The sequence below is a fragment of the Penaeus monodon genome, chromosome 17 (assembly GCF_015228065.2).
Source record: "Penaeus monodon isolate SGIC_2016 chromosome 17, NSTDA_Pmon_1, whole genome shotgun sequence".
In the NCBI taxonomy this organism is placed as follows: Eukaryota; Metazoa; Arthropoda; class Malacostraca; order Decapoda; family Penaeidae; genus Penaeus; species Penaeus monodon.
Genome location: NC_051402.1, coordinates 44,265,778 through 44,293,277, shown reverse-complemented (window position 1 = coordinate 44,293,277; position 27,500 = coordinate 44,265,778). Strand labels below are relative to the sequence as shown.

The 27,500-nt window shown below is 41.0% G+C and overlaps 4 protein-coding genes and 17 non-coding genes across 21 annotated transcripts in view; 10 read left to right on the top strand and 11 right to left on the bottom strand.

Annotated features, from left to right (window-relative positions):
- LOC119583933 overlaps nt 1-734 on the top strand; it is a 1,164-nt gene extending 430 nt beyond the window's left edge. Inside the window, exons 2-4 of the mRNA XM_037932643.1 lie at nt 1-140; nt 263-382; nt 556-734. The exon at nt 1-140 is cut by the window's left edge and continues 2 nt beyond it. Coding sequence (XP_037788571.1) covers nt 1-140; nt 263-382; nt 556-672 — 377 coding nt within the window. The 3' untranslated portion in view covers nt 673-734. The remainder of the gene's footprint in view (nt 141-262; nt 383-555) is intronic.
- Nucleotides 735-1,539: 805 nt separating this feature from the next.
- On the bottom strand, nt 1,540-1,629 carry Trnay-gua. The gene is given in 2 exon segments: nt 1,540-1,575; nt 1,593-1,629. It is a non-coding gene; the product is annotated as a tRNA-Tyr (tRNA).
- Nucleotides 1,630-2,432: 803 nt separating this feature from the next.
- Trnay-gua lies at nt 2,433-2,522 on the top strand. Its single transcript is given in 2 exon segments — nt 2,433-2,469; nt 2,487-2,522. It is a non-coding gene; the product is annotated as a tRNA-Tyr (tRNA).
- Nucleotides 2,523-3,408: 886 nt separating this feature from the next.
- On the top strand, nt 3,409-4,376 carry LOC119583935. Its single transcript, XM_037932646.1, has 4 exons — nt 3,409-3,464; nt 3,640-3,781; nt 3,904-4,023; nt 4,198-4,376. Exons 1-4 carry the CDS (start codon nt 3,421-3,423, stop codon nt 4,312-4,314), a joined length of 423 nt encoding a protein of 140 aa, XP_037788574.1. The 5' UTR covers nt 3,409-3,420; the 3' UTR covers nt 4,315-4,376.
- Nucleotides 4,377-5,180: 804 nt separating this feature from the next.
- On the bottom strand, nt 5,181-5,270 carry Trnay-gua. The gene is given in 2 exon segments: nt 5,181-5,216; nt 5,234-5,270. It is a non-coding gene; the product is annotated as a tRNA-Tyr (tRNA).
- Nucleotides 5,271-5,953: 683 nt separating this feature from the next.
- On the top strand, nt 5,954-6,043 carry Trnay-gua. The gene is given in 2 exon segments: nt 5,954-5,990; nt 6,008-6,043. It is a non-coding gene; the product is annotated as a tRNA-Tyr (tRNA).
- An 871-nt stretch (nt 6,044-6,914) lies between these two features.
- Nucleotides 6,915-7,893, top strand: LOC119583934. Its single transcript, XM_037932645.1, has 4 exons — nt 6,915-6,985; nt 7,158-7,299; nt 7,422-7,541; nt 7,715-7,893. The coding sequence occupies exons 1-4, from the start codon at nt 6,942-6,944 to the stop codon at nt 7,829-7,831; spliced, it is 423 nt and encodes a 140-aa protein (XP_037788573.1). The 5' UTR covers nt 6,915-6,941; the 3' UTR covers nt 7,832-7,893.
- Nucleotides 7,894-8,698: 805 nt separating this feature from the next.
- On the bottom strand, nt 8,699-8,788 carry Trnay-gua. Its single transcript is given in 2 exon segments — nt 8,699-8,734; nt 8,752-8,788. It is a non-coding gene; the product is annotated as a tRNA-Tyr (tRNA).
- An 808-nt stretch (nt 8,789-9,596) lies between these two features.
- Trnay-gua lies at nt 9,597-9,686 on the top strand. The gene is given in 2 exon segments: nt 9,597-9,633; nt 9,651-9,686. It is a non-coding gene; the product is annotated as a tRNA-Tyr (tRNA).
- Nucleotides 9,687-10,572: 886 nt separating this feature from the next.
- Nucleotides 10,573-11,534, top strand: LOC119583931. The gene is made up of 4 exons (XM_037932641.1): nt 10,573-10,628; nt 10,801-10,942; nt 11,065-11,184; nt 11,356-11,534. The coding sequence occupies exons 1-4, from the start codon at nt 10,585-10,587 to the stop codon at nt 11,470-11,472; spliced, it is 423 nt and encodes a 140-aa protein (XP_037788569.1). The 5' UTR covers nt 10,573-10,584; the 3' UTR covers nt 11,473-11,534.
- A 1,149-nt stretch (nt 11,535-12,683) lies between these two features.
- Nucleotides 12,684-12,773, top strand: Trnay-gua. The gene is given in 2 exon segments: nt 12,684-12,720; nt 12,738-12,773. It is a non-coding gene; the product is annotated as a tRNA-Tyr (tRNA).
- Nucleotides 12,774-14,781: 2,008 nt separating this feature from the next.
- Nucleotides 14,782-14,871, bottom strand: Trnay-gua. Its single transcript is given in 2 exon segments — nt 14,782-14,817; nt 14,835-14,871. It is a non-coding gene; the product is annotated as a tRNA-Tyr (tRNA).
- A 275-nt stretch (nt 14,872-15,146) lies between these two features.
- Nucleotides 15,147-15,236, bottom strand: Trnay-gua. The gene is given in 2 exon segments: nt 15,147-15,182; nt 15,200-15,236. It is a non-coding gene; the product is annotated as a tRNA-Tyr (tRNA).
- Nucleotides 15,237-16,897: 1,661 nt separating this feature from the next.
- Trnay-gua lies at nt 16,898-16,987 on the bottom strand. Its single transcript is given in 2 exon segments — nt 16,898-16,933; nt 16,951-16,987. It is a non-coding gene; the product is annotated as a tRNA-Tyr (tRNA).
- Nucleotides 16,988-17,203: 216 nt separating this feature from the next.
- Trnay-gua lies at nt 17,204-17,293 on the bottom strand. Its single transcript is given in 2 exon segments — nt 17,204-17,239; nt 17,257-17,293. It is a non-coding gene; the product is annotated as a tRNA-Tyr (tRNA).
- Nucleotides 17,294-20,107: 2,814 nt separating this feature from the next.
- On the bottom strand, nt 20,108-20,197 carry Trnay-gua. The gene is given in 2 exon segments: nt 20,108-20,143; nt 20,161-20,197. It is a non-coding gene; the product is annotated as a tRNA-Tyr (tRNA).
- A 2,008-nt stretch (nt 20,198-22,205) lies between these two features.
- Nucleotides 22,206-22,295, top strand: Trnay-gua. The gene is given in 2 exon segments: nt 22,206-22,242; nt 22,260-22,295. It is a non-coding gene; the product is annotated as a tRNA-Tyr (tRNA).
- A 230-nt stretch (nt 22,296-22,525) lies between these two features.
- Trnay-gua lies at nt 22,526-22,615 on the top strand. The gene is given in 2 exon segments: nt 22,526-22,562; nt 22,580-22,615. It is a non-coding gene; the product is annotated as a tRNA-Tyr (tRNA).
- Nucleotides 22,616-25,011: 2,396 nt separating this feature from the next.
- On the bottom strand, nt 25,012-25,101 carry Trnay-gua. Its single transcript is given in 2 exon segments — nt 25,012-25,047; nt 25,065-25,101. It is a non-coding gene; the product is annotated as a tRNA-Tyr (tRNA).
- Nucleotides 25,102-25,335: 234 nt separating this feature from the next.
- Trnay-gua lies at nt 25,336-25,425 on the bottom strand. The gene is given in 2 exon segments: nt 25,336-25,371; nt 25,389-25,425. It is a non-coding gene; the product is annotated as a tRNA-Tyr (tRNA).
- Nucleotides 25,426-26,669: 1,244 nt separating this feature from the next.
- On the bottom strand, nt 26,670-26,759 carry Trnay-gua. The gene is given in 2 exon segments: nt 26,670-26,705; nt 26,723-26,759. It is a non-coding gene; the product is annotated as a tRNA-Tyr (tRNA).
- Nucleotides 26,760-27,500: the final 741 nt, after the last annotated feature.

Sequence of the window (27,500 nt, the reverse complement as noted above, 5' to 3'; positions counted from 1 at the left end):
CCCAGACGGAGCCCTGGTGCCGCTGCGCCGCCTTCGTCACCTACGAACATTCAGAGATTATGGTGTACGAAGCACCCGAAGTCACCATCGACTCCTGCCAAGACGACGCCAAGCAGTGCAAGACTTCCTGCGCCAAGGAGGTTTGCGAAGCCCTTGTGTTAGCGTCGCATGGTGGATTCGAATACATTTCAATTTAGATTTTTTTTCGTGTGCAGATATTTCAAAAGGCAAAATAGATAATGTGATTTCTCTGTGTTTGCAGCTGAACACGATGAGCAACAACGGCGACCTCTGGCTAGTGCTCGACTCCGGGATCACCGTCGGCCAGCACATCTGCACCTACCTGGCAGACCACTTCTTCTTCTGGATGAGCAACCACAAGGTAAACTCTCTCCTTCCTCCTGGCGATAAACTAAACTGATTAGTCACACTTAAGAGAATTTTGAGACCATCCCAGCGAGAGAGCTTCTCTGTGCATGAGGAAATGATTGTGTGGCGATGAGATTTGCGCAGGAGAGAAGCCCTTTTAATCGCGGTCCTCACTCACTCCCACAGGTGTACGGCTACTACGAGGTGTGCGGCGGCGCCTGGCAGTACGCGGGCGTCGAGTCTCAGCAGCTGCTGTGCTGCGACGGAGGCAAGCACGAGCATTGCATCGCCAAGCAGAAATAAGTCGGATACCGCTTGCCGGTGTTGCTTCTTTGTCGACTGCGCAAATAAAGACTCAAAAATAACATCTGTGCTTTAGTTTCCTGCTGGCAATAGCAGAGCGCGAATCATTTCACTGCAGTTTCATGGTCAATTATGCTGAAAAGCTTAAAGGAAATATATACCAATATATACATATATATACATACACACATATAAACATCACTCAATTACTGTCTACTGTTTAGGTGAATCTAAATCAGTTTCCAAACTGGAATGTGTTTATTTAGGATCCGTTTAAAAGAAAACTATGTATCATGAAACAGCTTCCATGGTTAACTGTAAATTTCCTGACAAACAACAAATTACCTGAGATCTTAACACAAGATCCTTGAATACAGTAACACGAAATTCCTCATTCGAGAGCATCTTCGCAAAAGTGGAAATATGTCACTGATAACAAGTCGCGGGAGAGAAGAAAAGCGTATTAGCTGCGAAATGGCTTGCATGGTTAAGAATCGGAAACATGCAGTTAATCCACGAGTGCGTGTTTGTCTTTACATAATGTATACTGCAGAATGATAGGTCAATCGTTCTTGTTTCGTGCTCAAGAATGTCCTGTTCAGGAGTGCAGCCATGTCCTAGCTGCACAGACTTTTAGACAAACCATATTTAATGCAACAGACCTGGGTTAAACGTTTCTTATTATGCCATCATAACTAGATATTTTCAACATATAACGAAGGAGGAATGTGTATGTCTCGTTACACTCATTTCCGCCACTCACGTTATTTATTACTTGTATTACGGGTATGTCATTTTAGCAGTTGAAATGAAATGTGATCAGCACATGCAAGGTGCAATGGCGGCGTGAACACAGTGGCAAAATTATCCTTCGAACCGGATTCGAACCAGTGACCTATGGATGTCTGCTCCACAACCAACTACAGTCCACCGCTCTACCAACTGAGCTATCGAAGGAGCTAACAACTACAGACACCGCTTCCAGCTTTCCCTTCCTCTGCCTCGCCTCCGCCGTCGCGCGCCGCTCACTCGCTCCCAGCGCCGACGGTTTCATGTCCAGAATTTAGATTTTTACTATTGATTAATTCTGGACACTGTTTGATTGGGGGAATTTTAATATTAAGCAAGTGCTTCTTATCTCTGAATATTTCCGTCATTCCTTTGATGATTATTTCCCTTGATGCTTCATGAGCAATCAGAATCTTCCGACAGGTAACGTGTATATGTTAGATTGTTACACAGCTAAAGTATCTTGGCACTTCTTCTTTCTTCTTTTAACGGTAGGTTCATGTCTGAGCCGCCGTGGTCACAGCATGATACTTAGTTTTTTCATAAAAAACATATGCAATTCAGTGTAAGGATACTCGTTGCGCTGTAGAACCTATTGTTACACCTTTACGTGCACTGTATGAATTCACTACCATGTACTTTAGTTCTGATCCGTTTACAAATGTGCGTCTTGTATTTTGAATATTTATGGTGTATTTCTGAATGCATTTGTGGGGATGTGTTGTATTTTTTCAACCTCGCTACTGTGAAAAACCTATCACAAGGAGAAGGACTTGTCATGAAGAGATTGCAGGGCAACCACTGACAACCTGTTGCGTAGCGTTCATGCCTCCTAACATTGCTTACTGTAGTACAGATGATTCTTAACCCGGACTGGAAACCGTCGCCGTTGGGAGCGAGTGAGCGGCGCTCGACGGTGGAGGCGAGGCAGAGGAAGAGAAAGCTGGAAATGATGTCAAATGATGTCAGCTCCTTCGATAGCTCAGTTGGTAGAGCGGTGGACTGTAGTTGGTTGCGAAGCAGACATCCATAGGTCACTGGTTCGAATCCTGTTCGAAGGATAATTTTGCCATTATATTCACACCGCCATTGCGCCTGGTGGGCGTTGACCGGGTTTCATTTTATCTAGTAACTATTAAAATGGCATACCCGTAGTACAAATAATGAATGACGTGGATGGGATAAGGATTAAAGATAAACCAACATATAATGTGTCCCTGGGAATGGCTAAGGGTCAATTCACTCAACACCGAACGAACGCATGTCCAATGTGTATTTTGTCGATGTGTTTCTTGCCATTTCCCGCCACGCATCCCACAGTAGCGACTGGAGTGAAGTCATGGTTCGCTGACTAAAACAGACACGGAAGAATTGTAAGAATCAAAGGACGAGGAAACAGCTAACTAAACGGAAATTTTCTTCCTTAGTCGGAGTTATTAAGAAAATGTGAACTGATATTCTGGGTGCCTGTGTATACATGTTATCTGAATTTACGTGGCTGTATTCCTATTATGAATGCATCAATGGCGGTATGAGTGTTTTTATTGAATTTACGTCAGTCATTTTTCATTTTGTTGTAAATGAAAGGGTGTTAGGGGATTCCACACCCTGGAATATTTCAGACTGATCAACCAACCTGTAAGTTATCTTTGTCTCACTCCCAAGCCACACCCAATTAACGAACATTGTAATTAACGTCCATGCTAGACACGGCCAAATAACTGAATTCTCTTTGGACATTTTCTACTTAGCAATTAAGCGTGTGTATTCCCTCTTTCTCTCCATATCTACAACTGTCGAAGCAAAGTGAACAAGAATGACGTCACTAATACTAATTGTTATGTTTTTTCGTGAAGATATCGTGATCCGTTTTTGCCAGTATTGATAGGAAAACCTATTAAGAATATAAAAGAGGACGGACATCTCCCTAAAGCAGTCACTTCTTCGCCTCCCTCCGTCATGAAGGTTCTCCTGCTCGTCTTCGCCCTCGTCGCCGCCGTCAGGTAGGTCCTCCTGTGCCGTTTCTGGGGAGGAACGGAGAGGCACACGACGACACGACTGCTCAAGGGAATCCTCTAGGGGTGCGTCCTTGCTGCTGTGACCTCAGCCTCCACATAAGACTGAATCCTATAGCAACGTCTCCTTGCTAAAGACTGCTTTTTTTTTTTCCATCGGCAGCGCCCAGACGGAGCCCTGGTGCCGCTGCGCCGCCTTCGTCACCTACGAGCACTCAGAGATTATGGTGTACGAAGCACCCGAAGTCACCATCGACTCTTGCCAAGACGACGCCAAGCAGTGCAAGACCTCCTGCACCAAGGAGGTTTGCGAAGCCCTTGTGTTAGCGTCGCATGATGGATTCGAATACATTTCAATTTAGATTTTTTTTCGTCTGTAGATATTTTAAAATGCAGTATAGTTAATCTGATTTCTCTACATTTGAAGCTGAACACCATGAGCAACAACGGCGACCTTTGGCTAGTGCTCGACTCCGGGATCACCGTCGGCCAGCACATCTGCACCTACCTGGCAGACCACTTCTTCTTCTGGATGAGCAACCATAAGGTAAACTCTTCCTGGCGATTAACTAAATTGATTAGTCACACTTAAGAGAATTTTGAGACCATCCCAGCGAGAGAGCTTCTCTGTGCATGAGGAAATGACTGTGTGGCGATGAGAGAAAGGGCCTTTGCACAGGAGAGAAGCCCTTTTAATCGCACTCCTCACTCACTCCCGCAGGTGTACGGCTACTACGAGGTGTGCGGCGGCGCCTGGCAGTACGCGGGCGTCGAGTCTCAGCAGCTGCTGTGCTGCGACGGAGGCAAGCACGAGCATTGCATCGCCAAGCAGAAATAAGGCGGATACCGCTTGCTGGTGTTGCTTCTTTGTCGACTGCGCAAATAAAGACTCAAAAATAACATCTGTGCTTTAGTTTCCTGTTGGCAATAGCAGAGCGCGAATCATTTCACTGCAGTTTCATGGTCAATTATGCTGAAAAGCTTAAAGGAAATATATACCAATATATACATATATATACATACACACATATAAACATCACTCAATTACTGTCTACTGTTCAGGTGAATCTAAATCAGTTTCCAAACTGGAATGTGTTTATTTAGGATCCGTCTAAAAGAAAACTGTGCATCATGAAACAGCTTCCATGGTTAACTGTAAATTTCCTGACAAACAACAAATTACCTGAGATCTTAACACAAGATCCTTGAATACAGTAACACGAAATTCCTCATTCGAGAGCATCTTCGCAAAAGTGGAAATATGTCACTGATAACAATTCGCGGGAGAGAAGAAAAGCGTATTAGCTGCGAAATGGCTTGCATGGTTAAGAATCGGAAACATGCAGTTAATCCACGAGTGCGTGTTTGTCTTTACATAATTATACTGCAGAATGATAAGTCAATCGTTCTTGTTTCGTGCTCAAGACTGTCCTGTTCGGGAGTGCGGCCATGTCCTAGCTGCACAGACTTTTAGACAAACCATATTTAATGCAACAGACCTGGGTTAAACGTTTCTTATTATGCCATCATAACTAGATATTTTCAACATATAACGAAGGAGAATTGTGTATATCTCGTTACACTCATTTCCGCCACTCACGTTATTTATTACTTGTATTACGGGTATGTCATTTTAGCAGTTGAAATGAAATGTGATCAGCACATGCAAGGTGCAATGGCGGCGTGAACACAGTGGCAAAATTATCCTTCGAACCGGATTCGAACCAGTGACCTATGGATGTCTGCTCCACAACCAACTACAGTCCACCGCTCTACCAACTGAGCTATCGAAGGAGCTAACGACCACAGACACCGCTTCCAGCTTTCCTTTCCTCTGCCTCGCCTCCGCCGTCGCGCGCCGCTCACTCGCTCCCAACGCCGACGGTTTCATGTCCAGAATTTAGATTTTTACTTTTGATTAATTCTGGACACTGTTTGATTGGGGGAATTTTAATATTAAGCAAAAGTGCTTATTATCTCTGAATACTTCCGTCATTCCTTTGATGATTATTTCCCTTGATGCTTCATGAGCAATCAGAATCTTCCGACAGGTAACGTGTATATGTTAGATTGTTACACAGCTAAAGCAATCTTGGCACGGTAACCTTAAAATCATATGCAATTCAGTGTATGGATACTCGTTTCGCTGTAGAAACTATTGTTACACCTTTACGTCTTGTATTTTGAATATTTATGGTGTATTTCTGAATGCATTTGTGAGGATGTGTTGTATTTTTTCAACCTCGCTACTGTGAAAAACCTATCACAAGGAGAAAGACTTGTCACGAAGAGATTGCAGGGCAACCACTGACAACCTGTTGCGTAGCGTTCATGCCTCCTAACATTGCTTACTGTAGTACAGATGATTCTTAACCCGGACTGGAAACCGTCGCCGTTGGGAGCGAGTGAGCGACGCGCGACGGTGGAAGCGAGGCAGAGGAAGAGAAAGCTGGAAATGATGTCAAATGATGTCAGCTCCTTCGATAGCTCAGTTGGTAGAGCGGTGGACTGTAGTTGGTTGCGAAGCAGACATCCATAGGTCACTGGTTCGAATCCGGTTCGAAGGATAATTTTGCCATTATATTCACGCCGCCATTGCGCCTGGTGGGCGTTGACCGGGTTTCATTTTATCTATTAACTATTAAAATGGCATACCCGTAGTACAAATAATGAATGACGTGGATGGGATAAGGATTAAAGATAAACCAACATATAATGTGTCCCTGGTAATGGCTAAGGGTCAATTCACTCAACACCGAACGAACGCATGTCCAATGTGTATTTTGTTGATGTGTTTCTTGCCATTTCCCGCCACGCATCCCACAGTAGCGACTGGAGTGAAGTCATGGTTCGCTGACTAAAACAGACACGGAAGAATTGTAAGAATCAATGGACGAGGAAACAGCTAACTAAACGGAAATTTTCTTCCTTAGTCGGAGTTATTAAGAAAATGTGAACTGATATTCTGGGGGCCTGTGTATACATGTTATCTGAATTTACGTGGCTGTATTCCTGTTATGAATGCATCAATGGCGGTATGAGTGTTTTTATTGAATTTACGTCAGTCATTTTTCATTTTGTTGTAAATGAAAGGGTGTTAGGGGATCCCACACCCTGGAACATTTCAGACTGATCAACCAACCTGGAAGTTAACTTTGTCCCACTCCCAAGCGACACCCAATTAACGAACATTGTAATTAACGTCCATGCTAGACACGGCCAAATAACTGAATTCTCTTTGGACATTTCCTACTTAGCAATTAAGCGTGTGTATTCCCTCTTTCTCTCCATATCTACAACTGTCGAAGCAAAGTGAACAAGAATGACGTCACTAATACTAATTGTTATGTTTTTTCGTGAAGATATCGTGATCCGTTTTTGCCAGTATTGATAGGAAAACCTATTAAGAATATAAAAGAGGACGGACATCTCCCTAAAGCAGTCACTTCTTCGCCTCCCTCCGTCATGAAGGTTCTCCTGCTCGTCTTCTCCCTCGTCGCCGCCGTCAGGTAAGTCCTCCTGTGCCGTTTCTGGGGAGGAACGGAGAGGCACACGACGACACGACTGCTCAAGGAAATCCTCTGGGGTGCGTCCTTCCTGCTGTGACCTCAGCCTCCACATAAGACTGAATCCTATAGCAACGTCTCCTTGCTAAAGACTGCTTTTTTTTTCCATCGGCAGCGCCCAGACGGAGCCCTGGTGCCGCTGCGCCGCCTTCGTCACCTACGAGCACTCAGAGATTATGGTGTACGAAGCACCCGAAGTCACCATCGACTCCTGCCAAGACGACGCCAAGCAGTGCAAGACCTCCTGCACCAAGGAGGTTTGCGAAGCCCTTGTGTTAGCGTCGCATGATGGATTCGAATACATTTCAATTTAGATTTTTTTTCGTGTGCAGATATTTCAAAAGGCAAAATAGATAATGTGATTTCTCTGTGTTTGCAGCTGAACACGATGAGCAACAACGGTGACCTCTGGCTAGTGCTCGACTCCGGGATCACCGTCGGCCAGCACATCTGCACCTACCTGGCCGACCACTTCTTCTTCTGGATGAGCAACCACAAGGTAAACTCTCTCCTTCCTCCTGGCGATAAACTAAACTGATTAGTCACACTTAAGAGAATTTTGAGACCATCCCAGCGAGAGAGCTTCTCTGTGCATGAGGAAATGATTGTGTGGCGATGAGATTTGCGCAGGAGAGAAGCCCTTTTAATCGCACTCCTCATTCACTCCCACAGGTGTACGGCTACTACGAGGTGTGCGGCGGCGCCTGGCAGTACGCGGGCGTCGAGTCTCAGCAGCTGCTGTGCTGCGACGGAGGCAAGCACGAGCATTGCATCGCCAAGCAGAAATAAGTCGGATACCGCTTGCCGGTGTTGCTTCTTTGTCGACTGCGCAAATAAAGACTCAAAAATAACATCTGTGCTTTAGTTTCCTGCTGGCAATAGCAGAGCGCGAATCATTTCACTGCAGTTTCATGGTCAATTATGCTGAAAAGCTTAAAGGAAATATATACCAATATATACATATATATACATACACACATATAAACATCACTCAATTACTGTCTACTGTTCAGGTGAATCTAAATCAGTTTCCAAACTGGAATGTGTTTATTTAGGATCCGTCTAAAAGAAAACTGTGCATCATGAAACAGCTTCCATGGTTAACTGTAAATTTCCTGACAAACAACAAATTACCTGAGATCTTAACACAAGATCCTTGAATACAGTAACACGAAATTCCTCATTCGAGAGCATCTTCGCAAAAGTGGAAATATGTCACTGATAACAAGTCGCGGGAGAGAAGAAAAGCGTATTAGCTGCGAAATGGCTTGCATGGTTAAGAATCGGAAACATGCAGTTAATCCACGAGTGCGTGTTTGTCTTTACATAATGTATACTGCAGAATGATAGGTCAATCGTTCTTGTTTCGTGCTCAAGAATGTCCTGTTCGGGAGTGCAGCCATGTCCTAGCTGCACAGACTTTTAGACAAACCATATTTAATGCAACAGACCTGGGTTAAACGTTTCTTATTATGCCATCATAACTAGATATTTTCAACATATAACGAAGGAGGAATGTGTATGTCTCGTTACACTCATTTCCGCCACTCACGTTATTTATTACTTGTATTACGGGTATGTCATTTTAGCAGTTGAAATGAAATGTGATCAGCACATGCAAGGTGCAATGGCGGCGTGAACACAGTGGCAAAATTATCCTTCGAACCGGATTCGAACCAGTGACCTATGGATGTCTGCTCCACAACCAACTACAGTCCACCGCTCTACCAACTGAGCTATCGAAGGAGCTAACAACCACAGACACCGCTTCCAGCTTTCCCTTCCTCTGCCTCGCCTCCGCCGTCGCGCGCCGCTCACTCGCTCCCAACGCCGACGGTTTCATGTCCAGGATTTAGATTTTTACTATTGATTAATTCTGGACACTGTTTGATTGGGGGAATTTCAATATTAAGCAAAAGTGCTTATTATCTCTGAATATTTCCGTCATTCCTTTGATGATTATTTCCCTTGATGCTTCATGAGCAATCAGAATCTTCCGACAGGTAACGTGTATATGTTAGATTGTTACACAGCTAAAGTAATCTTGGCACTTCTTCTTTCTTCTTTTAACGGTAGGTTCATGTCTGAGCCGCCGTGGTCACAGCATGATACTTAGTTTTTTCATAAAAAAAACATATGCAATTCAGTGTAAGGATACTCGTTGCGCTGTAGAACCTATTGTTACACCTTTACGTGCACTGTATGAATTCACTACCATGTACTTTAGTTCTGATCCGTTTACAAATGTGCGTCTTGTATTTTGAATATTTATGGTGTATTTCTGAATGCATTTGTGAGGATGTGTTGTATTTTTTCAACCTCGCTACTGTGAAAAACCTATCACAAGGAGAAGGACTTGTCATGAAGAGATTGCAGGGCAACCACTGACAACCTGTTGCGTAGCGTTTATGCCTCCTAACATTGCTTACTGTAGTACAGATGATTCTTAACCCGGACTGGAAACCGTCGCCGTTGGGAGCGAGTGAGCGACGCGCGACGGTGGAAGCGAGGCAGAGGAAGAGAAAGCTGGAAATGATGTCAAATGATGTCAGCTCCTTCGATAGCTCAGTTGGTAGAGCGGTGGACTGTAGTTGGTTGCGAAGCAGACATCCATAGGTCACTGGTTCGAATCCGGTTCGAAGGATAATTTTGCCATTATATTCACGCCGCCATTGCGCCTGGTGGGCGTTGACCGGGTTTCATTTTATCTATTAACTATTAAAATGGCATACCCGTAGTACAAATAATGAATGACGTGGATGGGATAAGGATTAAAGATAAACCAACATATAATGTGTCCCTGGTAATGGCTAAGGGTCAATTCACTCAACACCGAACGAACGCATGTCCAATGTGTATTTTGTCGATGTGTTTCTTGCCATTTCCCGCCACGCATCCCGCAGTGGCGACTGGAGTGAAGTCATGGTTCGCTGACTAAAACAGACACGGAAGAATTGTAAGAATCAAAGGACGAGGAAACTGCTAACTAAACGGAAATTTTCTTCCTTAGTCGGAGTTATTAAGAAAATGTGAACTGATATTCTGGGTGCCTGTGTATACATGTTATCTGAATTTACGTGGCTGTATTCCTATTATGAATGCATCAATGGCGGTAGGAGTGTTTTTATTGAATTTACGTCAGTCATTTTTCATTTTGTTGTAAATGAAAGGGTGTTAGGGGATTCCACACCCTGGAATATTTCAGACTGATCAACCAACCTGGAAGTTATCTTTGTCCCACTCCCAAGCCACACCCAATTAACGAACATTGCAATTAACGTCCATGCTAGACACGGCCAAATAACTGAATGCTCTTTGGACATTTCCTACTTAGCAATTAAGCGTGTGTATTCCCTCTTTCTCTCCATATCTACAACTGTCGAAGCAAAGTGAACAAGAATGACGTCACTAATACTAATTGTTATGTTTTTTCGTGAAGATATCGTGATCCGTTTTTGTCAGTATTGATAGGAAAACCTATTAAGAATATAAAAGAGGACGGACATCTCCCTAAAGCAGTCACTTCTTCGCCTCCCTCCGTCATGAAGGTTCTCCTGCTCGTCTTCGCCCTCGTCGCCGCCGTCAGGTAGGTCCTCCTGTGTCGTGTCTGGGGAGGAACGGAGAGGCACACGACGACACGACTGCTCAAGGGAATCCTCTGGGGTGCGTCCTTGCTGCTGTGACCTCAGCCTCCACATAAGACTGAATCCTATAGCAACGTCTCCTTGCTAAAGACTGCTTTTTTTTTCCATCGGCAGCGCCCAGACGGAGCCCTGGTGCCGCTGCGCCGCCTTCGTCACCTACGAGCACTCAGAGATTATGGTGTACGAAGCACCCGAAGTCACCATCGACTCCTGCCAAGACGACGCCAAGCAGTGCAAGACCTCCTGCACCAAGGAGGTTTGCGAAGCCCTTGTGTTAGCGTCGCATGATGGATTCGAATACATTTCAATTTAGATTTTTTTTCGTCTGTAGATATTTTAAAATGCAGTATAGTTAATCTGATTTCTCTACATTTGAAGCTGAACACCATGAGCAACAACGGCGACCTTTGGCTAGTGCTCGACTCCGGGATCACCGTCGGCCAGCACATCTGCACCTACCTGGCAGACCACTTCTTCTTCTGGATGAGCAACCATAAGGTAAACTCTTCCTGGCGATTAACTAAACTGATTAGTCACACTTAAGAGAATTTTGAGACCATCCCAGCGAGAGAGCTCTGTGCATGAGGAAATGATTGTGTGGCGATGAGGGAAAAGGCCTTTGCGCAGGAGAGAAGCCCTTTTAATCGCGCTCCTCACTCACTCCCACAGGTGTACGGCTACTACGAGGTGTGCGGCGGCGCCTGGCAGTACGCTGGCGTCGAGTCTCAGCAGCTGCTGTGCTGCGACGGAGGCAAGCACGAGCACTGCATCGCCAAGCAGAAATAAGGCGGATACCGCTTGCCGGCGTTGCTTCTTTGTCGACTGCACAAATAAAGACTCAAAAATAACATCTGTGCTTTAGTTTCCTGTTGGCAATAGCAGAGTGCGAACCATTTCGCTGTAGTTTCATGGTCAGTTATGCAGAACTCATGCTTTGAGATTCTTAGAGGAAATCTTGTAATTTGATTAACAAAGAAGAGAACCATGTTCTGCTCATTATATACAGTATGTATCCATCCTCCGAGAGATGCACCGCAGATAACAAGTCGAGAGAGAGACAACGAAGCCTCGGCGATTGCTTGAGAGGTTGTCGTGCAAGCTACATGTGGTTGATCGGCGGGTGCATATACATGCATATGTCTTTGCCTAATGTATATTGCATAATGGTTTATAAATGGATAGGCAGTTGTGCTGACATACAGGTCGCTCGTTCCTGTTTTGCGCCGAAGACTGCCCAGCTCGGGAGTGAGGCCGTGCCTTTGCGGCAAAGAACTACAGACACACAACCCATATCGAATACGATAGACCTGACCTGAAATGTGTATTATGTCTTCCTCGTTATACTCGAATTCATAATTCACCTACTTTAATTACTTGTACAAAGGGTATTCCATTTCAGCAGTTCAAATGAAGCGCGGCCAGCACCTGCAAGGCACAATGGCAGCGATGACCATAACGACAAACTACTCCTTCGAACCAGTGACCTATGGATGTCTGCTTCAGAACCGACTACAGTCCACCGCTCTACCAACTGAGCTATCGAAGGAATTGATCATTAGAAGCACCACCTCCAACTTTCCCTTCCTCTGTCTCGCCTCCACCGTTCGGGATTTTGTTCTTGACGTGTGACTAATTCTGGACAGAGTACGAATGGGGGAATTCTGATATCAAGCAAAGGTGCCCATGTCCTGTGAATATTTCCTTCATTCTTTTGATGATTATTCCCCTTGATTCTCCATGCGTAATCAGAGTCTACTGTAGATATGTTATTTCAGCATTTCGATACTCATATTTTGTATGCACAGTATGAATTCACAAACATGTTTTGTTGTTCAGATGCACTTACCAGCGGCCAACTTGTATTTCGCTCCCAGTAACACAGATGATTCTTAACCTGGGTTGGAAACCATCGCTATTGGGAGCGAGTGAGCGGTGCGCGACGGTGGAGGCGAGGCAGAGGAAGGGAAAGCTGGAAATGATGTCTACTGATGTCAGCTCCTTCGATAGCTCAGTTGGTAGAGCGGTGGACTGTAGTTGGTTGTGAAGCAGACATCCATAGGTCACTGGTTCGAATCCGGTTCGAAGGATATTTTTTTATCATTGTATTATTAATAAATTGTATTTTCTTTACGACACTGCAAATTTTACTAATGAACAGATTTTTCTACTTACCTTAACATCTGATACCTGAAATGTCCGAGACTTAATATCACTTAATATCTTTGATTACCCACTCATTTTCTTTGGGTGTCATTTGCTGAAATCTTCATCCCAAAGCTAGATTTCATCCGTAGTCATGATTTCCATTCGTAGTTTACATCACTAATTTATTATCACCATGTATTAGTTAACAGAAGTGACTGTACCTGTCTCCGGAGTGAACTGATCGGATTAATGATAATTTTTTTCCGAAGCATGTCGGTGAGTCGGAAATGTTCAGAGGGAATGCAGTTATTCGGACATATATAGTGTGGTTGTTATTCGCCCTGTTCGTTAATTGGGCGTGGCTTGAAATGGGACAAAGAGAACTGTTTCAAGCTGGTTAATCAGTGTGAAATATTTCCCGAGGTGTGGAGTCCCCGAACACTCTTTCGACTATGATAAAATGAGGGAAGAATTTTACAGTAATTCAGTAAACACACATACAACGCTAATAGTACATTAATAACATGTTAGTGATAACACATAATGGGATTACAGCCACACAAATTCAGATAACATGTAAACACAGGCACCCAGAATGTCAGGTTCACAAAATTATGTAAAAATAATTGCGATTAACGGAAATTCATCAAAAGCAAACGACCATTAAGGAAGAACCTTTCCGTTTAGTAAAGGTGTGTTTACACTGGCCATCGATTCATGAAATCTAATCATTTTGAGTGGATTTTGCCCACCGATTGGTTCATTCCACTGTTTTTTTGCCTACTCGTCCGAAGCGATGGGCAACCCGTCGATCCATCGATGTTCCAGTGGAAAAGTCATACTCGTTGAGTCTATAGTATACATGGCATTAGTCTAATTATATATTTATGCATTATAATTAATATATGTATAAATAAATTACAGTTATTAATTATAATTGTAAATTATCATATATATACTTATATTAATTATTATTTTAAAAAATAAAATAAAAACAATGCATTATATCTTGTATTTGACGGACGAACATAAACAAGCGCGCATATTTTTCGAAGAGGAAGAACGTCTTCTCGTCATATTTCTGTAAAGAATGTGGAATTCGGAAGCAATTACCTTTCTTTTAGAGAAAGTACGCCAAGAAAATGTCCTTTGAAATGTAAAACATCCATCTTACCACAAGAGGGGCTGCGGACACGATTTGTTTTGTTGCTGCGATCCAGTGGACTGAGCTGGTGGTTCTTTTCGTAGTGTAACCAAAACGGATGGGCGGGTGGGTTCCAAGTCACTGATAATCGTTGGATTCCAACGAAATAGTTGGTCAGTCTAACCGTACCTTAAGCAGTTTCCTCGTCCACTGATTCTTACAATTTTTCCGTGTTTGTCTGTTTTAATCAGCGCACCATTACTTCACTCCAGCCGAAACTATGGAATGCGTAGCTCAGCTGAGGACTTTTAGCGGGAAAATGGCGACAAACACATCGACAAAATGCATTGGACATATGCTCGCTGTATTCAATTCCTTCCGGTTCTATCGATGCAGAGTGAAGAGTGGCCGCTAGCCTTCCCCAGGAGCAGCTTATATCTTGGTTTATCATTATCATCACTCGCCACCATCAACTCTTCTTCATCATTGTCATCTTCTTTCTCAATAATAGCTGTATTGTCATCTTCATCATTATCATTATCATCGTTATCCTCATCATCCTTCTTTTTCTCCTTATGGCAACTAAAGTTAAGTATTTTACGGCCGAGATTGCCCTATTAACTATAGACGCATTTTTTTTTAACGGTAGGTTCATGTTTGAGCCGCCGTATAATGTGGCATATGGATGTTGGATTAATCCTTATCCCATTGCTGTCCTTTCTCAAAATCTTCTATTTTGATCATGATTATGTAGTTTCAACAGTTCAACAGGCACAATGGCGATGTTGAACATAATGACAAATTTATCCTTCGAACCGGATTCGAACCAGTGACCTATGGATGTCTGCTTCAGAACCGACTACAGTCCACCGCTCTACCAACTGAGCTATCGAAGGAACTACTAATTATAACCACCTACAACTTTCCTTTCCTCTGCCTCACCTCCACCGTCGCGAACCGCTCACTCGCTCCCACAGGCGACGGTTTCCAGGCCAGAATTTTGAATATACTTCATAGTGGTTATCTTAAAAACATAGTGAGCGTGCGTATGTCTGCGAGAGAGAGAGAGAAAGGAGAGAGAGACAGAGAGAGAGAGTGACAGAGACACACAGAGAGAGAGAGAGAGAGAGAGAGAGAGTAAAAAACTTAATAAACGATAAAGATAAAATTATCCTTCGAACCGGATTCGAACCAGTGACCTATGGATGTCTGATTCACGACCAACTACAGTCCACCGCTCTACCAACTGAGCTATCGAAGGAACTGCTAATTATTACCACCTACAACTTTCCTTTCCTCTGCCTCACCTCCACCGTCGCGAACCGCTCACTCGCTCCTACAGGCGACGGTTTCCAGGCCAAAATTTTGAATGTAGTGGTTATCTTAAAACATAGTGAGCATGCATGTGTCTGCGAGAAAGAGAGAGAAAGGAGAGAAAGAGAGAGAGAGTGAAAAATCCTTCGAACCAGTGACCTATGGATATCTGCTTCACAACCAACTACAGTCCACCGCTCTACCAACTGAGCTATCGAAGGTATATATATATATATATATATATATATATATATATATATATATATATATATATATATATATATATATATAAATATATAATATATATATATATATATATATATATATATATATATATATATATATATATATATATATATATATATATATATATATATATATATATATATATATATATATATTCGAAGGTTATTATGACCTCTCTCTCTCTTTATCGCAATTCCCCCTCACTCCCTATCTCCCTTGGCTCCCTCAAACCTCCCTCCCTTGCTCCTTTCAACCTACCTTGACTCCCTCTCTGCGTTGCTTCCCCCCTCTTCTCCGTCTTTATCACTCCTTCTCTATCCCGTTTTCCTTACCCTTTCTCTCTTCCGCTTCACTCACTCTCTTCTGGCTCCCTCATTCACTCTTCCGCCCTCCCTTAGTCCTTGCTTATCGGCACTCTCTCTATCTCCCTATCTCCCTGGTCTCTTGCTCCCTCACTCTCCCTCTCTTGCTTTCCTCTTCCCATATTTCCCGCCTCCCACCCCCCCCTCACCTCCCCTCTCCCTCACCCTCCCTCCCCGTCTCCCTCCCTCTTCCCCCCCCCCATCAACACCACCACCACCACTACCCCGGTCCCTCCTCCACCTCCCTGGGCCACGCCCTCGCCAGCGGCGGGACGCGGTTGTCGCACCAGAGCCCGAACGCGATCAGAAGGGTTGTACTCCACATTATCATTATCATATTTTTCTTCATTATGATTCTTATCATATTAGTCATCTTTATTATGATTCTTATCATATTTATCATCATTATTATGGTTATTATCATATTTATCATCATCATTATGATTATCACTATGTTATCTAAATTATCATTATTATGTAAACCAGCGTCATCCTCACTATCACTACTCGTACTATTATTCTTATTGTTATTATTATCATTATTACATTAATCACCATTTTCGGTATTATGATATATACAGCGAAACGCTGTACACTACACCTACACACACACACGCGCGCGCGCACAGACATATATACGTATTTATAAGCTTATAATTTTTGTGTACACGTTACTGTGTTTGCGTTATGTTCATACATATGTATATAAGTAAATATATATATATATATATATATATATATATATATATATATATATATATGTATGTATGTATTATCTATATCTATCTATCTATATATGCACCCACACACCCACATATATATGGACATATATATATATATATATATATATATATATATATATATATATATATATATATATATATATAGAGAGAGAGAGAGAGAGAGAGAGAGAGAGAGAGAGAGAGAGAGAATGTGTGTATGAGAGAGGAGGCTGGGAAAGAGAAAACAGAGAAAACAGAAATATTAAAGTTGAAAATTATCCTTCGAACCGGATTCGAACCAGTGACCTATGGATGTCTGATTCACGACCAACTACAGTCCACCGCTCTACCAACTGAGCTATCGAAGGAGCTACTAATTATAGCCACCTACAACTCTCTTTTCCTCTGCCTCACCTCCACCGTCGCGAACCGCTCACTCGCTCCCACATGCGACGGTTTCCAGGCCAGAATTTTGAATATACTTCGTAGTAGTTATCTTAAAACAAAGTGAGCATGCGTGTGTCTGCGAGAAAAAGAGAGAAAGGAGAGGGTGAAAAACTTCATAAATGATCAAGATAAAAGTATCCTTCGAACCGGATTCGAACCAGTGACCTATGGATGTCTGCTTCACAACCAACTACAGTCCACCGCTCTACCAACTGAGCTATCGAAGGAGCTGACATCATTTGCCACCACTTCCACTTCCTTCCTCTGCCTCGCCTCCACCGTCGCGCACCGCTCACTCACTTCCATTGGCGACCTTTTAAAGTTTAGGAGTTTGGATTAATGAAAAATAAGATTTTTAAAATATTTTATCCAAGCACGTATTTCATTTTCTAAAGGACAGTTTCACCATCAGTTGAAAAAATAAATTAATAACCAGGCAAAACAAAACAATTATAATTATGATCACGATTATGTTAAATAGTTGCATATATAAAGCTCAGATATTTGATCATATAACTAGTACCAAGTAATTAATGTAAATTACGGTATATATTTCACAAACATGGGTTATACCCTTAATGAAATAGTTATATAGACAACAGAAATGATTATGAAAATCACATAGGTAATCATATGATAGTGACGAGGACTGCATATAGCATTCAGTTTTTGGCTGATTTGTCAAAAGAATTTAGCTTATCATTATCTGTTAATTAAGACCGGACACAACACAACCTTTAAACAGCCAAAGTTCACCCACCTATCGATATTCGTTAGTATTAATAAGAGAAATAATATTTGGCTTAGTGGTCAATCGAGGGCAGAGCGTACCTCAGAAAAAAAAACAGTTTGATATTTTATCATTAGATAATACAACAGATAGAGATACAACAGCAGAGGCATCCGTTTCGCTTGCTCTTCGATAAGCTGTAATCACAAGTACAATGATTGCGACTTGAGATAAGATAGTTACGTCACTTGGATTTGTGGCTGAATCAATAGAATTCCACTGGCGAGTATGTGCACTGTTTGGAAGGAAACAAATTCCAAAATACTATAACCTTGCATTTCTCTTACTCCCAGAATGATAAAAATCACCGATTTATTAGGGAATTGCTCCCTAATAGATCCCTAAGGAAGGAGCTACCGCCCCAAACCCGCGCCCTGGAATATAAACATCCTCCACGTATACACAGCAGGATGAAGCGTAGGACCTATCCAGAGGATGGGTACATAATATCCTGTGGGAACACGAGGCGTACTCCATGCACACCGCTAGCATACTCCACTCGTGACACACGGCATTCACGCTTACACCCGGGATAGGCCAGTGTTTATCGCTAGTTGGCATGTAATGTCTCATAATAATCATCTAATGTGTGGACAGAACAACTGGGGTGTGAATTTCCTTTCCTGGCGAAGACGTTTCAACCATCGGATCTGAACAGCGTAGCTAAAAGGAGTCAGCACAGGGTAGTGGTTTTACTGGCTGCTGTAGCACGAGGCTCTCTTTGTGTTATACCTTGTTCGTGGTCTACTGCACAGGGAGAGGACCTGCGGCAGGTGCAAGCAGCCGACAAGGCTTGGCGTGAACCGGTAGAGGTTTGAATGCGACATGGTGAGTATCTTACGCTGTCTTACATTTATAATTTTACTACATATTATCCTTTCCCGTCATATTTAGGCTTCAGTCTCACTGATACCCTTCAAACCCTCCCCTACTTTCTGGACCAAGATAGTGGGGTCTGAGCTATAAGACCCATTATATATTACCAGTGGAGATTGAAAGGAAATCACACGACGCACAAAGTATTCGGAAAATGAAAACAAAACAAAACAAAAAAACGAGAGAGTGAGAGAAAGAGAGAGAGAGAGAGAGAGAGAGAGAGAGAGAGAGAGAGAGAGAGAGGAGAGAGAGAGAGAGAAGAGAGAGGAGAGAGAGAGAGAGAGAGAGAGAGACGGAGAGAGGTGGGGGAGAGAGAGAGAGAGAGAGAGAGAGAGAGAAGACAGAGAGAGAGAGAGAGAGAGAGAGAGAGAGAGAAGAGAGAAAGAGAGAGAGAGAGAAGGCAGAGTGAATGAGAGAATATATATATATATATATATATATATATATATATATACATATATATATATATATATATATATATATATATATATATATATACATATATATATATATATATATATCTTCTTCTTTTAACGGTAGGTTCATGTCTGAGCCGCCGTGGTCACAGCACGACACCCAATTGCAGTTTTCATGTTGTGATGCTCTTGGAGTGAGTACGTGGTAGGGTCCCCAGTTCCTTTCCACGGAGAGTGCCGGTGTTACCTTTTTAGGTAATCACTCTCTCCACCCTATCCGGGCCCGGGACCAGCACTGACTTGGGCTGGCTTGGCCACCCAGTGGCTAGGCAGGCAATCGAGGTGAAGTTCCTTGCCCAAGGGAACAACGCGCCGGCCGGTGACTCGAACCCTCGAACTCAGATTGCCGTCGTGACAGTCTTGAGTCCGACGCTCTAACCATTCGGTCACCGCGTCCCCATATATATATATATATATATATATATATATATATATATATATATATATATATATATATGTATATATATATATATATATATATATATATATATATATATATATATATATATATATATATTTAAAAGAGAGAGAGAGAGAGAGAGAGAGAGAGAGAGAGAGAGAGAGAAAAGAGAGGGGAAGAAGAGAAAGAGAGAGAGAGGGAAAGAAAGAAAGAGAGAGAGAGAGAGGGGGGGGAAGAAACAGAAAAAGAAAGAGAGAGAGAGAGAGAGAGAGGAGAGAGAGAGAGAGAGAGAGAGAGAGAGAGAGAGAGAGAGAGAGAGAGGAGAGAGAGAGAGAGAGAGAGAGAGAGAGAGAGAGAGAGAGAAGAGAGAGAGAGAGAGAGAGAGAAGGGGGTTAGGAGAGAGAGAATGAGAGAAAGAGGGAGGAAGAGAAGTGTAGAGATTGAGGGGAGAAAAGACAAATCGAGAGAGAAAGAGTTAAAAAAAAAAAAAAAAAAAATATCCTTCGAACCGGATTCGAACCAGTGACCTATGGATGTCTGCTTCTGACCCAACTACAGTCCACCGCTCTACCAACTGAGCTATCGAAGGGGGTAAGTAACGAGCGCCATCGGTGCGAACTTTCTAATATTCCGTCACGATTCGGCCGCAGAAAACGTGACGCTGGATCTGAAGGAAGGTGAGTTGACAGGTAGTGTTTTTTTTTACTTTATTTATTTATTTATATGTATTTGTCTATTTGATTAGTGATTCGTTTTATTTCATTCATTTTCATCGTTAACATTCTTTTGCGATGAAGAACATTTTGAGCTATATCTATTCATTATTTCATACCCGTAATTCTGACGAAAATAGGATATTGTGTTGCTGTGCGAGGTTATTTAATCTCATTTATATCTTTTCTACTCAGATGGTTGTTAAATAAGATTTTTTTTAAGTGCCCTGTCCCACAAGGATTTCCATGATCGCCAACGGAGACTAAATTCATTGCATTTTGCTATCATATGCAGTTAATTGCTGTCATTTTTTTTGCGACCGTATAAGTGATGATGATGATAATAGTGATGGTAATCTTGCTGATGATGGTGATGACGATGGTGATGAGGGTAATGGTGATGATCGTAATATTGATGGTGATGTAATGGTGATGTTGATGTTAATTATGATGATCATGGTGGTGATGATGGTAGAGATGATGATGATGATAAAGGTGATGGTGATGATGATGGAAATGGTAATAGTGATGATGAAAATGGAACATGCATAGGACCCGTTTATAAGATCTTTCATTTCGTTCACAGATTCATTGACTGCAACATACTATATAGGCCTATATATTGGTGACACAAGACTATATTTCAATTACTATTCTATCTGATTTTACCATTTTTTTTCCTTCTCTGTTTATCAATCTAATAATGGTGGTTAGTGATGAAGAATGTCACGGCGATGAAGATGATGATGGTAACAATAATAATGACGATAATAGTAACGAACTGAAACTTGATGCAGTACATACAGATATTCCTCAGAAACAAACGAATTTACAGAAAAATCCTGAGAGAGGTTGGATGAATCATGTCTCGAGTTTCCTTTGAAATGACCTTTGTTTTATTTCCTCAAGCGCAAATTGTCATTATCATTATTGTAATATATTTTTGTTGCTGATAATTGTTACGATGATGATAAAGATAATGTTAATACCAGTTATTGTGCCGATGCTTACCTTAATACTAATACTAATTTTGATACTACAACTAGAAATATTTATGACACCAAAGGTACAACAACAACTACTAATATTGATAATAAGAGTTTTAGTGATATTGATGTCATTTTATATTATTATCAATAACTGCCATTTTAAGCACCGGCGCCATCCTCTCTAAAATACGAATATTATATCCAAACTTAAACACCTACGAATATCTCTTCTGATAAATGGCTTTTAGATCTATTTCTCAATAATAAAGCATTACTGTTGGGTGTTGTTGATGCGACCGTCTCATTGTAATAACCATCATGGCGTGAAATATTACCTGGTACTAAATCTGATATTAACGCTGGTAAGTCATCTTAACCTGAAATAAATGTATCTCGTTTTATTTACTTATTCATATCTTCATTTTCCTTCTTGTCAAGTTTCACAGGATATCGCTATCATGTTTCAAAACGCCATTAAAATTCATGAGCGTTGATGCCATGATATTGTCTCTCATACATCATGCTGAGGTCATTGATTCCTCGTACGAAATGCATCAACATGTGTGAATTAAATAGCTTTGGTTCGTAGTATAATCGTTTAATCGTGCCATGTCATGTTGATTTTAAATTTGTGTTCTTAATTCGTATTATGTGGAATATACAGTATTGATAGCTTGTGCTTTTATTACTGTAAATATTTTGCTTCGTTAAACAAGGTAAAAATCATAGCGCAAATGATTATCAGAATTAGCAGATATGTATCTCTTGAACTCAAATCCCAAATCTAAAATCCCGAACATGAAACCGTCGCCGTTGGGAGCGAGTGAGCGGCGCGCGACGGAGGAGGCGAGGCAGAGGAAGGGAAAGCTGGAAATGGTGTCTGAGGATGTCAGTTCCTTCGATAGCTCAGTTGGTAGAGCGGTGGACTGTAGTTGGTTCAGAAGCAGACATCCATAGGTCACTGGTTCGAATCCGGTTCGAAGGATACTTTTTTTTATCTTTAACATTTATTAATTTTTTCACTCTCTCTCTCTCTCTCTCTTTCTCTCTCTTTCTCGCAGACACATGCATGCTCACTATGTTTTAAGATAACTACTACGAAGTATATTCAAAATTCTGGCCTGGAAACCGTCGCCTGTGGGAGCGAGTGAGCGGTTCGCGACGGTGGAGGTGAGGCAGAGCAAAACAAAGTTGTAGGTGTTAATATTAGTAGCTCCTTCGATAGCTCAGTTGGTAGAGCGGTGGACTGTAGTTGGTAGCGAAGCAGACATCCATAGGTCACTGGTTCGAATCCGGTTCGAAGGATAATTTTATTGGGTAATATTTCCTCCTCCTCTTTCTCACTCTCTGTACCATATGACATTATGGAAAAATAGTAAGCAAATCAGATATGGGCAAACCCTATAAAGTCTGTAATGACCAGGACACGCACAGGATATCAGTACACTATGCAATATATACAGGATGCAATTTTGAAGGCAATCCAATTAGTTATCCTTGCAATATGTGCAAGGCGCCCGAGTCCCATAGTTTTATCCATTACTTACTTTTAAGCACGGAAACTGTATCCTATCGATGACTAGCACTTGATTACTATGATTATATAATTTATTGATTGATTTTTTTTCTTTTATTTTTATTTTTTTCACCAACTGGATGTGATGTGAATAAAGTAAGCGCAGTGACACAGCTCTACAGGCATGTAGCACTAATATTTCACTGATAGCCTCTACATAAATAGTTTGGATAGAAGTTTTAGCATCTTACCCTGGCTTTTTGCATGGCATGTACGCTCCTCTGTAAATAGATTTTATCAAATTTCTTTATCTGTCTATGTATTTATTTAGCTATCTATCTCTCTTCCTCTTTTTTATTGGGATGCATTACAGTTTATCTGTACGTACGGTTATCTGTCAGTCTGGCCACATATCTCTCTATATATCCATATACCTGTCTGTCTAAAAAAAATGTGAGTGACACTAACTGAGGTCTAAATTTAGCTAATATACAAGTTGTTATTGATATATTAAATTATTTGTTTACGTCAATACGCCAATTAAGGGGGATTGAGAGCCTAAAATATTAACAGGATCAGCGCTGATAACCTGGTGTAAATATTTTCGTTCTAAAGTCACCTGAGAGATTTCATGATATACGGTTTCATTTTGTTGTTATTATTACCATCTTCAGTCCTACCATTCCTGTATCCGATTGCTATTATTATACTATCAGTATATTCGATAAAATCATCGTCATCATCATCACCGTCATCATCATCATCACTGTCATCATCATCTTTATCATCATCATCATCGTCATTAGAGTAAATTGTTTTTCAGGAATCAAAAATGAAAAGTGAAGTGAAATGCTAAACGAGAGATAATGTTAACTGATCAATTAATTAATTGATAAATGAATTCTGATAATTCATTATAACGGAGATGACAGTTCTGATTTCTGAAGCGAAGCTGATTTTTTTCAGCAATCATTCTTGTTGTGATTAATGAAATTGGATTAACATTCTCTCATCCTGGCTTGTCTCCTTTAATTGAATTCACGCATGACTACATCCTAATTAAGGTAATATAAGAAGCACCATAGATGTAAGTAAACAGTTAGACAAACGTGTAGAAGTACGTATAAATAGATTGCTTCAACAATTGTAAACACACGTACGCGCCAACCCACGTGTCTGTTTATAAATATCTGATGACGCAGTATCAAATAGCCAATCAGAAGAGTCCTAAACTATGATGTCAAACACTGCAGCCAATCAGAGGAGCCCAAAACTATGACGTCAAATTCGACAGCCAATCAGAGGAATGATAATAGATAGAACGTGCTGCGAAGAGAGAGAGAGAGAGAGAGAGAGAGAGAGAGAGAGAGAGAGAGAGAGAGAGAGAGAGAGAGAGAGAGAGAGAGAGAGAGAGAGAGAGAGAGAGAGAATACAGCTTATAATACCACAATGAAAATTATGTAATCAAAGTTCCATTTTTCACTTATTTTCAGAAAGGCTTCAAAAATTCGCTCTCAGTAATGCATTTTTTTTGCACAGAAACACAAGACTACTAACATGCGCACCAAGGAGAAGAAGAAAAAAAAAAATGTCACAGCAAAAGTGGAAGTAACTAATTCTTATTGTTTCGAGTGATTCTAGATTCCTACACAGAAACTTAAGTCTAGTCCTTTCCGATTTTACTATATGAAAAGATTCACCATTAAGTATGTATGTATGTATGTATATATATAAAGAAGAAAATCACGAACTGGGAACAGGATACTCCTCGCTGTGTAATTCTCACGCATTGAATTACAAATGTAAATTTAAAATCTTTTAATGTGAATGTGTGTGTGTGTGTGTGTCCTGTGTGTACATTTATGTGCGTGTGTATGTTTGTCTTTGTGTTTATGTGTGTGTGTATGTAAGAGAGAGAGAGAGAGAGAAAGAGAGAGAGGAGAAAAAGAGGAAGAAACAGAGAAATAGAGAGGGAGGAAAAGAGAGAGAAAGAGAAAGAGAAAAAAAAACAAATAAATATATAAAATAATGAACAGTTATTCATTGCGACAAACGTAGAAAAGATATGAATGAGAATTAATATCTTCACAATACAAGAAAAACAAATCGAGATCGAAACCGGTCAATTAAATCTCTTGTATTGTGAAGATATCCAGACCCATTCATACCTTTTCATATAAAAGTATCCTTCGAACCGGATTCGAACCAGTGACCTATGGATGTCTGATTCACGACCAACTACAGTCCACCGCTCTACCAACTGAGCTATCGAAGGAACTACTGATTATAAACATCTACAACTTTCTTTTCCTCTGCCTCACCTCCACCGTCGCGAACCGCTCACTCGCTCCCATAGGCGACGGTTTCCAGGCCAATATTTTGAATATACTTCGTAGTGGTTATCTTAAAACATAGTGAGCATGCGTGTGTCTGCGAGAAAGAGAGGGAAAGGAGAGAAAGAGAGAGAGAGAGAGAGTGAAAAACTTAATGAATGATAAAGATAAAAGTATCCTTCGAACCGGATTCGAACCAGTGACCTATGGATGTCTGCTCCAGGACCGACTACAGTCCACCGCTCTACCAACTGAGCTATCGAAGGCGCTGACCTATTGTGACACTTCCTCTACCTTTATCTCGCCAATCAGAGGAGCAGCATTACATAGAACGTGCCGCGAAAAAAAAGAGAGAAAAAAATGTAATTCTCAATTATTTTAATTCATATCCATACCTTAAAAGAAAGAAAGAAAGAAAAAGCTAATATGTACACACAGATGAAATGAAAAGCAGCCACGGCAGAAATGGAAGCAATGATTCGTATTATTTCGAGCGATACTTAACTCCTATCTAGAAGCGGAGAGTTTAGTTCATTTCGAAAAGAAATCTACAGTTTTATTCGAAACGTCACCATTTAGTTTCCTCTGCTAATGCCTGTCCTTTTCATATTATCTTCTCTCTCTCTTTCTATCTCTCTCTCGCTTTTTTTTTTTTTAACCTTTGCCATGACGGATTCTGTTCAGTGAATCTGGCTCCACAGCAGAAATTCACAAACTGGCAACTTAATACTCCTTGGTGTGTATGCTCTCGTATATGATTACAGATGTAAATTAAGTCATTTAAATGAAAATGCATTTATATTCTGAATGTGTGTGTGGATTAATATATATATATATATATATATATATATATATATATATATAATATATATATATATATATATATATATATATATATATATATATATATATATATATATATATATATTCGTGTATGTATGTGTGTGTATGTTTGTGCGCGCGTGTAACGAAGGGAAGAGAGATCAGACGGGTAAAAGAAATAGCGACAAATAGAGAGAGAGTGAGAGGTGAGAGAGTTGGGAGAGAGAGAGAGAGAGAAGGGGAGTGAACGGGAGAGAGAGATTTGATTTGATCTGATAAATTTATTGCGTCCAAACAATTTTACAGAGAAATACAAAAGGTGTATGACCGTGTTGCACAGGGCACGTTGTGAGTGTATATATAAATATATATATATATATATATTATATATATATATATATATATATATAATATATATGTATATATATATATATATATATACATATATATATATACATATGTATATATATATATATATATATATATATATATATACAGAGAGAGAGAGAGAGAGAGAGAGAGAGAGAGAGAGAGAGAGAGAGAGAGAGAGAAAGAAAGAGAGAGAGAGAGAGAGAAGGAGAGGAACAGAGAGAAAGAGGGAGAGGGAGAGGGGGGAAGAGAGAGAGAGAGATAACCAGACAGACAGAGGGAGAGAGAAAGACTACCAACAAATAAACAGATAAAACTATCCTTCGAACCGGATTCGAACCAGTGACCTATGGATGTCTGCTTCACAACCAACTACAGTCCACCGCTCTACCAACTGAGCTATCGAAGGCGCTGACAATCTTGTACACCACTTCCAGCTTTGCCTTCCTCTGCCTCGCCTCCTCCGTCGCGCGCCGCTCACTCGCTCCCAAAGGCGACGGTTTCATGTCCGGGATTTTACATTTGGGACTAAAGAGTTTCGGAGAGGTTCGGCTGCCACTTCTGATAGCTGTTATAAGTTATTGATTATATTTCTTATAAATATTTTAGATGTATTTCGTATTACCTACTTATCTTAAAGTTAGAGAAGCAAGCGAAAAGGCTGGCTTGTTTCTTAATGCCAAGAAAACTAAGATCATGAAGATTCAAAGATAACCGGCAATGAACAATGATGAACATGTTACAATCAATGGAATGATTGTGGAAAATGTGAAAGAGTTCACTTATCTTGGAGCTGTTTTAACTAATACATATGATGATTCACCGGAGATAAAAAGAAGAATTACCATTGCCAAAAACACCACAATTGACCGAAGCATTACCTTACGGACAAAGCTGAGGTTATTGAACTCATTAGTTTTCCCAATTGCATCATATGGTTCTGAGTGTTGGGTGTTGAAGTAGATAGACAAGAAAAAGATCAATAGTTTTGAAATGTGGTGTTACAGACGAGTACTGCGTATTAGCTGGACAGAGAAGAAGACGAATGATGAAGTGCTGAGAAAGATAAATTGTAAAGACCGACTGTTGGACATCTTGAACAAGAGGAAATTAAAGTTTATTGGTCATGTAATGAGAAGTAAAAGTATTG